Source organism: Pollachius pollachius (assembly GCF_949987615.1).
Source record: "Pollachius pollachius genome assembly, chromosome: 12".
In the NCBI taxonomy this organism is placed as follows: domain Eukaryota; kingdom Metazoa; phylum Chordata; class Actinopteri; order Gadiformes; family Gadidae; genus Pollachius; species Pollachius pollachius.
In genome coordinates, this window is record NC_136945.1 from 21,410,842 (window position 1) to 21,425,841 (window position 15,000).

The 15,000-nt window shown below is 45.7% G+C and overlaps 1 protein-coding gene across 2 annotated transcripts in view; it reads left to right on the forward strand.

Moving 5' to 3' along the window:
* rnf123 (ring finger protein 123) overlaps positions 1-15,000 on the forward strand; it is a 121,698-nt gene that overhangs the window by 102,654 nt on the left and 4,044 nt on the right. For both annotated transcript variants that reach the window (XM_079748002.1, XM_079748003.1), the window contains exon 38: positions 5,698-5,792. In XM_079748002.1, the coding sequence (XP_079604128.1) occupies positions 5,698-5,792 (95 nt within the window). The remainder of the gene's footprint in view (positions 1-5,697; positions 5,793-15,000) is intronic.

Genomic DNA, 15,000 nt, shown 5'->3' on the forward strand with positions numbered 1-15,000 from the left:
ATGTTCCCTTATCACAAATATGTTAATATAAACTCTGGTTTCTTCAGGCTTCAGCAGTATCAAATTATATATCGGGATTAATAGAAATAATAATAATAGCAATATCGCCCAGCCCTATTTGTATGTTTTGTAACTGAGATCCTGGCTAATTTAAGATCTCGATATAGCTAATGTCAACCGTTAACCTGGTTGTCTGAAAATAATCAGAATCCTTTAAATATAAATGTTTATAAATGGTTGTTAAGACATTGAAACGGATCCGAAAGACAGGGGTCTGAGAATCAACGGTGAGGGCCCAAGGTTGGGTCTGCAACACAGTCCACAGCCTAATAGCTTTGCACAAGTTTCAAGAGCACCCGTCAAGCACTACTACCTTGAAGAGTATCTTCTAATATAAAGAAGTAACTCTTTAATCTGCGTGTTGTGCAATATCCATCCATCGGTCAGATTCAGAAAGTTAAGTCGATGGTGGGAAAACGGTGCTGATGTTGCAGACGCGTACGAAGCCTCTTGTATTGGAGAATAGCCAAGTGTGACACTTTCCTTTAAAGGCCAGGGCCATGCAATATTTGCCTCCAATTGCTGAAATCCCAAACTGTATCACAACCCCTTTCACTCTTGTCTGTTTAGCGATCAATATTAACTGTACTGTTGCTTTAAGTCGATTCCGTATGAATAATTTCACTACATGGATTTATTTTTTTCTCAAACGGCCTCACATCTCCATATTTAAATGAGACTGAATGCCAGTCCATTTCCACTTACCCGGGCGTCATGAACGCTCAGAAACCCCCTCTTCAAAGCACCCCAGGAGGGGGTAAGCATACAAGGGAGAGCTTCCCAGGAATAGCTATGGCTTTAAGTGCAATATGCACATGTGTTGAATCTGTATACATATATATGTATATTATAGATATTATATATTCCTGGTTTTGTAAACTGTATCAAACAATTCTGTGCAATCCATTCAGGTACTATTCCAGAAGGGAACACTCGTCAGGAATTGCTGTGGCTTTAGGTGAAATACTTCTGTGTGATAAGAAGAGAAGGTGAGGTACTCTCTTCAGGGATAGCTATCACTTTAGCTGCTGTAAGAACATGTATTGAATCTGTATATATATCTATTATATATTATATACTATTGATTTTTTGTCAACTGCATCAATGAATTCTGTGCGATTATACAAGAAGGTGAGGTAGTATTCCCTACGGCCTATAGTTGGTGGATCTTCAACAGACTGAAGAAGATCAGAATGCAGGGTTTCCTCTGAGGAATCCTCAGCCCTCCTGCGGTGGTTCAATCACAAATATTCTTGTCCCCGGCCCACCTGCTTAGCCCCTTCATACCACCTCAAACAACCTCCATGATCTTCATCTATATCCGTTCACCTATTTTCCTTCTCCAACTGGGCGGCATGTGTCTCAGGAGGTAGAGCGGGATGGCTTGTAACCTGAGGGTTGCTAGTTCGATCCCCGGCTCCTCATAGTGGGCGAGTGTTGAGGTGTCCCTGAGCAAGACAAGACTCTAACCCTGACTGCTCCAGACGAGCTGGCTGTCGCCTTGCAGGGTTGACGCCGCCGTCGGTGTGTGAATGTGTGCATGATTGGGTGAATGTTTGGCAATATTGTAAGGAGCTTTCAGTGGCCACCGGTTAGAAAAGCGCTGTATAAATGCAGTCCTTTTACCATTTAACGATGTGGTAAAAACCCTTTTTATTGGAGTAGGGAGAGAATTCCAGATAAGATGTCTCCATGAAGGAAAATGAAGGGAGCAGGCACAAAGGTACTCCGTCCCTGGATTAAAGCCGAACGGAGGCTGGAAGAAATGGTGGACGGAAATGATGAGAAAAGGTTGAGATAAGGAGAGACCTGGAAAAGGTCAAAGAGAGACTGGATTGTACTCGCAGACTTTACCCATTCTTTTATTTCCTGAGTTGTAAAATTAAACTTTATTTAAAGCCCCAAATTATATATCCTTTCTATTCCGTTCACCGTGGACAACTCAAAACTTTGAGTAAGTTGAACGCTGACACTGTGTGAATCAGGCGAAGCCTCTAGCCCTGCAATCATCCAATCACACACATTTATTTTTACTATTCCGCTCTCTCCACCTCCCTCTCCTGTTCCTTTTCTCGCTGTGATCCCTCCATCCCCCTCCACCTCCCCGTACTGGTCCCGGCGGTGGTTGATAATTGGCTGTTAGCAGGCGGCCGGTCCCCCACCGAGAGGGTTCAGTCCGGTGTTAGACAGCCCCCTGAGACCTGGTGGGATGCAGTTGTTCGGGTCGCTACCTCTCAACACCTTCAGATTTAAATCACAGGTCATGAAGAGCCGCGTCAGGGAATGCTCACGCGGCTCTGCGGCTTTGCTGACTCCATCTCATCCGTGATTCAAACTTTTAGAAATGTATCTTTACAAAATGCATTAACAGTTGAAATGGAGTGAGTTCTTGGTTTCTGCTGTAGCACACATTCCCAAGTTGAGATTGTCTTTTATTCTTGAAATAATGGCGTTATTTATTGGATTTTAACAATTATAATGTTGAATCTTGCTGTTATCCATAACAGAGTTCTGCTGATGGCATGGATTTCTTTGTACCGTTAAATCAATGGAATGAGCCAAGTGAGATATAAATTGGATTAAAGTTATCATCAGAGCCATATGTGTGAGAATCATTAACACAAGAGGGTTGAACAAGCCCTTCACAAAGACCCATCAACCATCGCTGCTCTGCTTGTTCAGTCAGCACAGCGAACACGGCATTGTTTCAGCTGTACGTATGCCGTCGGCTGTACGTACATGTCTTAAACAAGAACCCCCATTGTTAAGAGCTTCGTTTGAATGCATTTGACTTTGGTTCTCCGGGATGCGTTTCCCTGTGGCTGAGTACCGCGATGACTTTCAGATCCGCGCGGTGTTAACCGTGCCTTTATTTACAGCGTGTAACGCGATCGGGCCCTGAGCGCTCGGTTTCCCAGATCCCATTTGTAGCTTCCCTTTCTTAGCTTGCCACAGTATCTGCTTACTAAGTACTGCTGACCCGGACAGCAGGGCACGTCCAGGCCCTGCCTACACAGAGCCCATAGCTGTAGGTCTGGGTTCAGCTCCCAAAATCAAAGGAGACGATACAGATCTCAGTGAAGGAGTTCTCCAGGATTTCCATACGTCTTGGTCTAATCAAACTACTTCAAACTCTAATTAAAAAGATGCATCTCCTTTTCGTTTTTCGAATCGGGACCAGCGACACGATTTCTTCGTTTTTTTCCACTATTACATTTACATTTTTTAGCAGACGCTTTCATCCAAAAAGTCTGCAAAAAGCGTCTGCTACTATTCCAATCAGTCTCTTTGACATTGTTTTTCAGACACCTATTGTTATGTTAATCTCTTCTTTGTCACCTGACATGATGAAGTACTTCAATTCTTCCTTTGGGAACACTAAAGGCTCTATCCATCCATCCATCCATTGTTTTTGGATCAGCTGGTGCTATGTTGTCAGGCTTCCTGTCACTATGACAACAGCCAGCTCTGTGCCATGTAACTGAGTGACAGGATTCCTGCGGGGCGAACTGATGCCTTAAAGACCGCTCTGTCGAAGGCGGCAGCCATCGAGCTCAGCGGTCAGGGCGGTTAAGTCTTCAGTCATAGGGTTGCCGGTCAAATCCCCCCCTCCCACTCACGACCCACCACTTCCCTGTCACTAGTGGCCCCTCGCATGGCCCAGCTTGGGGCCCAGCTCGAACCGAGACTCACGCTATCAAAGCATGCCTCAGTCATAGTACCTACACCTGCACTGTGGATGACTAGTGCTCTGCTCAGGTGAATCGCATTCATCTCATGATTACTTGTTAACAGCCTTAACCATGAACTAGTCTTTGGTTCACGAGCTGACTAACCATGACCTAGTCTTTGGTTCACGAGCTGACTCTCTATTAACCATGAACTAGTCTTTGGTTCACAAGCTGACTCTCTATTAACCGTGAACTAGTCTTTGGTTCACGAGCTGACTCTCTATTAACCATTAACTAGTCATTGGTTCACCCTTTAACTCACCATTAATATGAACTCATTGGTCCACCGCTTTTGGTTTTTCCTCAGAGTTTGACCACTCTTATTATTTTGTGCTTTGCTGTGATTGATCAAAAAAATTCACAAACACTTAGTCTGAATAAATTCACAAATTATTATTTTACCAATCCTCATTCATTCATTTTTTGTTGATGTCTCTACTTCTGACGGATTGATATGTTGCCTGCTCCAACAGGCGGCATAAATGTCTATCGACCTTTCCTTCTATTGTGAAGATAATGAACTGCGAGCCTTGTGGATTCAATAGCCTTGTTCCTGCGCTGAAGGCTGAATGGCTCTGTCTTCGCCTGGTTAAGAACCGTGTCGTTAAGGACATTTTCTAGATATGTTCCAGACCTAAACACATCACCTGAGTAACACTCACAACGAAGGGAAGCCTGTCCAGTGCGAGAATGGAACAGGCCATGTCTGACGCTGTTATATAAATGTACATGGATTTAAATAGAGCGTTGGACATTATGGATCGATACAGTATGCTTAGCAGGAGAAGACATCAAGGTATTTGAGGCTGGAGAGGTCTTCTGAATGCTGCTTGATTTATATAAACAGGCATCATTCAAAGGCTTTATGGATTCCTAGGATGAATAGAACGCTCTCTATTGAACATAAAATGTATGTGCGTGCAATCTAGTATTATGAAAGTGCATTATTACTGTTCATATGCATATTGACTGGATGAATATAGGTGGTAAGGCCTCTTTTACTTGGCCTAAAGCTTCACATGGTATAGATGCCATTAGTGCAAACAATATAAGTGTTAATGCGCAGCTTAATGGGTAGAGCACATCATTCAGACCGCCAGGGTGAGGGGTTCAATTCCCACATCCCCCCGCAAATGTGAATCAATATGTGCACTTATGGTGTTGTCCGATGCGCTGGGTAATAACATGTATTATTCTAATTATCGGCACTTACAAGCTGAGCCTTCCATTTGAAGTCATCTCGGCCCTCGTCTGCCATCAACCAGTACAACAATGTACAGCTCTATTCATTAGGTATGCTTTGTACATTCAACTATAAGTAAGGGTGCATTTTCTGCATATTCTTAGTTATTGAATGTATAAGTGTACAGCTACATTCCATGCTCTTAAGTACACAGAATGTGTTTCACCTCACAGATGCAGTCTACATCAGTGATGAAGAAGCGATGTTCTATTTTATTAAATACACAGCCTGTGTGTGTGTGTGTGTGTGTGTGTGTGTGTGTGTGTGTGTGTGTGTGTGTGTGTGTGTGTGTGTGTGTGTCTAGTCTCACAGATTCGGTCTATATCAGTCAGGAAGAAGCGATATTCCATGTTATTAAATACACAGCCTGTGTATGTGTGTGTGTGTGTGTGTGTGTGTATGTGTGTGTGTGTGTGTGTGTGTGTGTGTTGTTTCTCAGATAAGGTCTACATCAGTCAGGAAGAAGCTATATTCCATGTTATTTAATATGCAGCGTGTGTGTGTGTGTGTGTGTGTGTGTGTGCGTGTGTGTGTGTGTGTGTGTGTGTTTGTTGTTTCTCAGATAAGGTCTTCATCAGTCAGGAGGACGCTACTGTGTATTCCATGTTATTAAATACGCTGTGTGTGTGTGTGTGTGTGTGTGTGTGTGTGTGTGTGTCTCAGATACCGACTACATCAGTGAGGAGGAGGAGAGGAAGGTAGAAGGTATGCTGGCCTTCCTGACCGAGGAGTCCAAGGAGGCTGCCGCCAGTACCGCTGTGAGTAACTACACTACACTACACTACACCTGGAACACTATGGCAACAGACTGACCAGTACCGCTGTGAGTAACTACACTACACTACACTACACCTGGAACACTATGGCAACAGACTGACCAGTACCGCTGTGAGTAACTACACTACACTACACTACACCTGGAACACTATGGCAACAGACTGACCAGTACCGCTGTGAGTAACTACACTACACTACACTACACCTGGTAAACTATGGCAACAGACTGACCAGTACCGCTGTGAGTAACTACACTACTCTACACTACACCTGAAACACTCCATCACCACGGCAACAGACTGACCAGTACCGCTGTGAGTAACTACACTACACTACACTACACCTGGAACACTATGGCAACAGACTGACCAGTACCGCTGTAAGTAACTACACTACACTACACTACACTACACCTGGAACACTATGGCAACAGACTGACCAGTACCGCTGTAAGTAACTACACTACACTACACTACTCTACACCTGGAACACTATGGCAACAGACTGACCAGTACCGCTGTAAGTAACTACACTACACTACACTACACCTGGAACACTATGGCAACAGACTGACCAGTACCGCTGTAAGTAACTACACTACACTACACTACACCTGGAACACTATAGCAACAGACTGACCAGTACCGCTGTGAGTAACTACACTACACTACACTACACCTGAAACACTCCATCACCACGGCAACAGACTGACCACTACACTACACCTAAAACACTCCATCACCACGGCAACAGACTGACCAGTACACTACACCTGAAACACTCCATCACCACGGCAACAGACTGACCATTACACTACACCTGAAACACTCCATCACCACGGCAACAGACTGACCAGTAAACTACACCTGAAACACTCCATCACCAAGGTAACAGACTGACCAGTACACTACACCTGAAACACTCCATCACCACGGCAACAGACTGACCAGTACACTACACCTGAAACACTCCATCACCAAGGTAACAGACTGACCAGTACACTACACCTGAAACACTCCATCACCAAGGTAACAGACTGACCAGTACACTACACCTGAAACACTCCATCACCACGGCAACAGACTGACCAGTACACTACACCTGAAACACTCCATCACCACGGCAACAGACTGACCAGTACCGCTGTGAGTTACTACCGTACACTACACCTGAACCCCTCCATAGCCCCAGCGCTACAGCGCTGATGTCTGCATGTCCACACAGGATGAACCTGCTGTCATTATATAATAATAAATAGTTATATGGTCCTCTTTGCAAACACCGCATGCTCCACAGTTCTGCTGATTAAAAACTGATTAGAGACCCGGCTGTATGTGAAGGCAGAATTAATGCAACAAAATATATCATATATCGAAATACACCCCAAAGATTAATCTCCCATCTGGGACGCTATTGCATCCTATCTCAAATGAATCAGCTAAAATATGTGACAGCTGAATACAAAAGATGGTAACCATGACAACTCTGCAGGCCATTTCTTTGTTTGTTTAGCGGGAAAAACATTTTAATTTACTTTAATTAAAACTGGGGAAGGCGGCTTTGGAGAAACCAGCCAGAGTAAGCTGGGTTCATGAAGTGTCAAACTGAGCATCGAGTGCAGGGGCCGTGTGTGTGCAGGACGGCCGGTGGTCAGGGAGACAGACGGGTACCTCATCATTTAGGAACCTCATTTCAGTCAGGCCCAGTCAGATGATTGGACGGGCTTATTACTGGCCTTCAACAGCCCCTGATACCTTGATTTATTGATTGCCATCAGGATGCTTAGGCAATTTCAACGGATTTTGACGAGACAAATGCTTCTAAATGAAACGCCTGCCCTAGCTTTATCAATTTCCAATTAGCCTGTCAACCAATGGTACACTGTGAAAACCTAGTACCCCCAGAGTGCCTACTGCTTCCCCAGCAGCGGTGGCGAAATGTCAGTTCTCACACTACAGACGTGTTCTGTATGTCAGAGCATGACCCTGTTCACCTCCAACAACAGCAAGTCCTGACCTTGGGAGGGCAGGGGGCCCCAGGGAGACCAGGGGGGGTCTTTTTCCTGCTCCTCCAGTTTGCCTCTGCAGCAGAACATGATACCTTTCTTCCCCGGCGTAGACACCCCACCGAGATGGAGCTGACAGGGAGGAGATGGGTGGGGGAGGGAGGATGGGAGGGAGGCACACAGAGAGAGGAGGGGGAGAGGGGGAGCAGGAGGGAAGAGGGGGTGAAAGGGAGGAAGATTGGGGGGGGAGGGAGGATGGGAGGGAGGAGGGGGAGGAGGAGGAGGTGGAGGAGGAGGTGGAGGAGAGGGTGGATGGAGAGGGTGGGGAGGAGTAGAGGGAAGAGGGGGTGGAAGGGAGGAAGATGGGAGGGAGAGGAGAGGGAAAGAGGAGGATGGAAGGAAAGGCAGGCGAGTGGGGGAGATAGAGGGAGGGCGTAGTTAAGGAAGGAAGGAGCCACAAGGAGCCTTAGTGGCGGTGCATTAGAGGTTTCATCAATCACCAAAGGACGGAAGGTTAGGAGCAAGGAACCAAGGAAAGAAGGGTGGAAGGAAGCAAAACAAAATGAGTGCTGGAAAAGGTTGCATGAATCATTGACAAGGAAATGAAGTCTGGAATAAAGAGGGAATAAAGGGGAACATAACTATAAACTATAGAAAGAGAAAGAAGCAGAGAGCGGATGGAAGGGAAGGAAGCCAGCTAAATGATGCTGTTGCATTAGTATGTGCGTGGATCCCTGAAGGCATCAGCACAAAGAGAGAGAGCAGAAGAAGAAGCGCCCAAGGCAGGGAAGGCAGAATGTGCATTTGATGTTGGATCCCGCCAGCGGTATTGTGGTGTGTCACGGCTCTGAATGTTGAAGAGAGTACATTTAGGGTGGGAGACGATAGCATCACAGGGCCCAGAACAGTGTTTAAGGGCTGCCGAGGCTGCTGCAATTCATCCAATGCCGATGCAGTTTTTGAATCTGGTGGTGGATAAGGACCGAACAGAGAACTGTGTTTTGCATATTACGGCAGAGTAGTTCAGTGAGTTTTTAAAAACATCCAGAGAACCATCAGAGCGGCTCCTCCCCACCTTGAAAGCACCGGAGTCTATTTTGCAAAAACTTTTTCTCCCCCGTCCCTCCTTGCTCTCTGCTAGAGTGGCAGAGAGGCCAATATTGGACAGTATATAAATAGAACCACGTGCTCATCCAGTAGTTGGATCCGTGGAAAGAGATTGCCACCTTGAAAAGATGAGGGATGTCTGCCCCTTGTATGATGAAAGGAAAGTTTAATGAAAAAGTCCTCAGAAAAATATTAGATATTGGCTCTGAGAGGAGAGAGCGGTGGTGTTTGCAGACTCGAGTAAAGCACTGGTTCTGTTTGATTTGGTTGGTTGCATTTCAACGGAGGCAGAGCTGGAACACAGGTGTACACCTGAAGCATGGTGTAAACACAAATACACTGACATTACTGACTTGTGTTGCTAAGGCAACCGGAGCCAAGTGTGTGTATGTGTGAGTAGTGTGTGTGTGTGTGTGAGTGTGGCACTGTATGTGTGTGTTTGTGTGTGTGTGTGTGTGTGTGTTTGTGTGTGTGTCTCTGTTTGTGTGTGTGTGTGTGTGTGTGTGTGTGGCTCTGTGTTATGTGTGTGTGTTTTTGTGTGTGTGTCTGTATGTGTGTGAGTGTGTCTCTGTGTGTGTGAGTGAGTGAGTGTGTGTGTGTGTGTGTCTGTGTCTGAATGTGTGTCTGTGTGGGAAGAGCCAGTGACCTGAACTTTGTTTACCTGTGTTCTAGTCTAGTATGTTGACCTTTATTCCTGTCGTGTGTGGCTGAGCATGAGAAGGCCCCATCACAGTGCTGGGGGCCAGCGTTTTTTAAGTGCATAGCAACTGAACCATTCAACAGATGGAGATGGGAACCTCATGATATCATTCATAGTAACAGTGGCAATGGGTAACGCTTCAACTAGCTCCTAGCTTAATATTACCCGGACATATCTGTAGTCCACGCTGATCCACACTGATATTCTCAATAAAATCACATTCTATAACTGTCTCTCTATTACTGTCTCCCTCTCTCTCTCGCTCTCTCTCTCTCTCTCTCTCTCTCTCTCTCTCTCTCTCTCTCTCTCTCACTCCCTCTCTCTCTCTCTCTCTCTCTCTCTCTCTCTCTCTCTCTCTCTCTCTCTCTCTCTCGCTTGCACTCTCTCTCTCTTTCTCTCTCTCTCTGACTCTCACTTTCTCTCTCTGTATCAAGAGGCACTTAATTAAATGGCCCGCTAATGATAACAACATATATCATAAATCCAGCTCATGACCCCACAGAGACCCCCTTTATAGACCATCTTCACATTTCAGTTTCTCGCTGAAGATCAGTCAAGAGTCAAGAGAGCAAGAACGCGTTGTTATTTAATCTGATATATCTATAAATCTTTATCATTCTATCTATGCACATCTCTCTGTCTGTCCATCTCTATCCATCCGTCTATCCGTCATGATCACTCTCTCTCTAATTCTCCCCTTGATATAAACAAAATGGTCTGTGGATCTTTCTGTGTTGACGACACGACATTGTGGAGAAAGGGATAATGGCAGTAAGATCAGATTCAGACGGTGATATCAGCAGTTGCCCTCAGCTGGGACTGAACCAGACGTCCGTCGATGAGCCTGGCTGGACTCCGTCAGGAGGAAACAACGTGAAGACGCATGTTAATGTGGAGCTCTTTTACTAAGAGCCTGCCAATACATACTGCATAACACAGGAGCAAATACCTACTGCATATCCCAGGAGCAAATACATACTGCTGCTGTGTGGAAAATGTTAGCTTCTATTTCCGGATTACAGGACAACAAAGTGGTCCGTCTTGAAGACAGACTTCAGAAGACGTTTGAGTTCTATTTGATGTCTCACAGGAGTCATGTCGGTAGACATGTTTTTCGGACTGGTACGTGGAAGTCTATTTCATCAGAGATGTTTTCCTTCTACCGGTGACTGACCGAGGGAGTAGGATTTCACCACCATGGCCGGTTGTTCGTCTCCCTGTCTAAAACTTGTATTGACATTTTAGTCGACTCCTCTACTCGTGTAATGTCAGATATGTTCCGATTGGTGTGATATAGCTGGGCAGCTGAGAGCTAGGATTAACGTAGCTATGGATATTTATATCTTACGATACCCACATTTCAACACATGAATCACATCTGGACCGGATTAGAAGCTTGACATCTAGACGTTCTTTATAGTACCTGAATTCGGTCCAGGAAGGAAGTGCTTCAATGTGTCTCCAAGGCTGACGGCTGGATGTGTCGGTCGACGTGTTTGTCGGACTAGTACACTGAAGTCTAGTCCCTCAGTAAGGTTTTCTTTCTACCTACCAGAGCTTTTCACAAAACAAGATGAAGGTATCGGGTTGTGTTGCCAGTGGAGAATTTCAGCGATGAAGGGAATATATGTGTGTTGTATCCAACAGCTACCCAGGGCAGTGTCTCCGGTACTCTTGTCTGTACCTCCCCTACCAATAAGGACTTGTTCGCTATAGGAAAGTTTATCAGGTTTATGGCTGACACGTTCGCTCAAACTGCCGTTGCACCATTCAGATGGGTTCATATGCTTTGTGGCGGCCACACCACAGGTTTGATTCCCACCTGCCGTCCTATTTATTTCCTTCCCTTCTTCTGCCCACTTTCCTTTCTCTCTTCACTGTGCTGTCTGTAAAGAGTCCATACTGAATCATCACAAGGTTAGAATGGAATGTTAGGAGTATCTAAAGATGGATAACTGCTTTTCCCTTGCTTCTACCTCTGTCTTTCGATGCTGTGGGTCTCTTCGCCACCGTAGTTATACTTTGGGCCTGTACGTTACCCTAGGTCCAGAGTATTCCTGTAGACCTACACCTGTAGGACTGAGTCTCCGGTATCTTCCTTTAGACCCACAATTGTAGTCAAGAGTCTCCAGTAGCTTCCTGTAGACCTTCACCTGTAGGACTGTGAGTCCGGAGAGTCCAGTATCTTCCTGTAGACCTACACCTGTAGTCCAGAGTCTACAGTATCTTCCTGTAGACCTACACCTGTAGTTCAGAGTCTACAGTATCTTCCTGTAGACCTACACCTGTAGTCCAGAGTCTACAGTATCATCCTGTAGACCTACACCTGTAGTCCAGAGTCTACAGTATCTTCCTGTAGACCTGCACCTGTATGACGGAGTCTAGTTTCTAGTCACTAGCTCCCTGTAGGTATAGCAGACAGACTTCAGGGTGGATCTCCAGAATACAACTCCACGACAAAGGTCACCTGTCACCATCGGACACAGATGACCTAAAGGAGAAGATTTAACATGGACAGACACACACTTATAGACTTACACACACACACCTGCATACACACACACATACACACACACACACACACACACACATGCACATGCATACGCACACACACAGTCACAGAATTGTGGAAAAGAATAAATTCATCATTGAAATGTTAAGAAGCAAAGGGCTTTTATCTAACAATGCAAATATGACTTATTTGAATAATGCAACAGACTGCATCGACAGATTATTATAAACAACGTTTATTGGATCACTGCTTATAAAACTTGTATTGACATTTTATTCGACTCCTCTACTTGTGTAATGTCAGATATGTTTCGATTGGTGTGATATAGCTGGGCAGCTGAGAGCTAGGATTAACGTAGCTATGGATATTCATATCTTACCCATATTTCAACACATGAGTCACATCGGGACCGGATTTGAAGCTTGACATCTAGATGTTCTTTATCGTTCCTGAATTCGGTCCAGGAAGGAACTGCTTCAAGGTGTCTCCCAAGGCTAGATTCTGATTAACTCCTCAACATTGATCCACAACATGAACCGATACTAAGTCACGGATTACAGTACAGGATGGATTTTCTATCTGCTATGTATTTTATAACTAGTCAAGGATGAAGTCTCTTTCGTGTCCTGCGTTACACAGTGAGTCTGGCCGCAGAATGTATCACGCCAAAATAAGCGCTTTCAGGCCTGTTGTCTTTAAAATACACGTGAGTGAAATGTGAAATGCTGAATGTCCAATGATGAATATTGTGTGCTCCCCCTCTGATTTCAGACTACAATCCATCTTGTGCACAGGCATGCACATAGACACATTATATGTGCGCACACACCCCGCACACACACACACAAACAAATGCAGACAGACACACAAGCACAAACACACACACACCATGCTCATATGACCCTCAATCATGGCCAGTGCCTCACCCACAGAGACAATCAGCAGCCATTTCTCAAGTTCCCATTTAGAGGAAGCCAGGGAATATTCTTCTCCTCTTCCTCTGCTTTTTATTTTTCTTCACCATCTTCTTCCTCTTCTTCCTCTTCTTCGTCTTCTTCTTCTGCTTCTTTTTACTCTTCCTCGTATTCTCTTACTTACTTCTCTTCCTCACCTTCCTCATCTTCTTCTCCTCCTCCTCCTCCTCCTCTTCCTGCCGGCTCTCTATTAGGTGGATTCAAAGCAGCAGGGGTTAGGCCGTCACTAATGAGTGTTAACAGAGAACAAAGGAAAATAAGCCTAATGAATTGTTAAAGGGCATCTTTAAACAATGTTCCACTTCATCCCACCGCGACCGGCTTTGTCCCTTCAGCTGCCTGTTCCACCACTCTCCGTCCTAAATGCCAGGCCAGTCATGTGTGGCTGTATGGGAATTAGCATAAACACTATTTATTATTGGTCAGCAGACCATCGACCGGGAGCTCGCTCAGCTCATCAGTTCTCTTTGTATTTTCATGGTGTTTGCATGATGGTCCCTTTGAGCCTTTTCAGAGCATGAAGGACGATGTATTCACCCACGTTGTCCCTCTCCTTTGGCTGTCGGGGAGCTTACAAACCCAGCAGGACCACGGAATATTGCCTTCAAGAAACCTGCAGAGAGAGAGAGTGAGAGAGAGAGAGGCTGGGAGAGAGGGAGAGATGGAGGACGGAGGGAGGCTGAGAGAGAGGGAGAGGTTGGATTGAGGGAGGCTGAGAGAGAGAAACACAGAAAGGAAGAGTGAAGAGCGAGGATATACGAGAGAGAGAGACAGAGAGAGAGAGAGAGAGAGAGGTTTGGTTTAAAGTTACACTCTCTCGCCCATATTCCTTCCGAGCAGAAACTCTATGACCCGCAGAGACGGGAGGTCTGACGGGGGAAGGAGGGGGGGTGGAGGTGGGGGGCAGCGGACGAGAGACGAAACACAGGCGGAGGGAGAAGGTGAACAGGAGGGCGAGCCACAGTGATTGAGAGAGAGAAATAACTATAGTTTTAATAACCCCTTCGTCTGTACTTTCGGAGACTCTGGCAGCGAATGAGCGCGTTGACTGCACTTTACCAATGAATCATTCCCCACGTTGAGGTGAGGCGGGGTTGACGTCCGGAAACCCTGCGTGAACTCTGAACCCAATTTGAACAGCACTTCCCCGTTAGAACACGTGTGGCTAATGCAACACGTCCAGGGATGAGACGTGTCTTTACGACTGCCGGGAGATGAGGACGTCAGGACAGTTCCCTTGGGTGTGGCCTTGCTCCGGAGTAAGAGCGGGTTGAGTTGTAGAAGGAGGGGTGCTGGTTCGATCCCCGGCTCCTTCTAGCTGAGGATCGAGGCGTCCCCGAGCAAGACAGCTCATCCTGACTGCGCCTGACGAGCCGGCGGTCGCCCTGCGCCCTGTCGACTCCGCCCTCAGTGTGTGAATGTGCGTTTGAACCGTTGTGAGTCGCTTTGGATAAAAACGGTCTGCTAAACGCCCTTAATGCATTGAGAAATCGGATTAACGCTTCAACATTGATCAACAATATGAACCCATACTAAGTCATGGATTACATTACCAGATGGATTTTCTATCTGCCATTTATTTTTAAAACCGGTCAAGGATGGAGGCTCTTTCCTGTGGCCGGCCATTCGCTGGCGGGACAGGGCGTGGAGAGAGACCGTCGCCCACGCAGAGTCCGTAACAGAGTATTCTCTTATCCATCCATCCAGCTCTCTCTGTTGTTTTTGTTTGAGATAACGGTTTTGTTTAAGATAATAGAAACTAGAACAAATGTTAGTGAAAAAATATCAAACAAAACGACGGATGGATGTATGCACATCAATTAAATGTGCAAATACTAACCTGCCTATTTCCAATGTACATTAAGCACATTTAGGTACACACTTTTTCCAG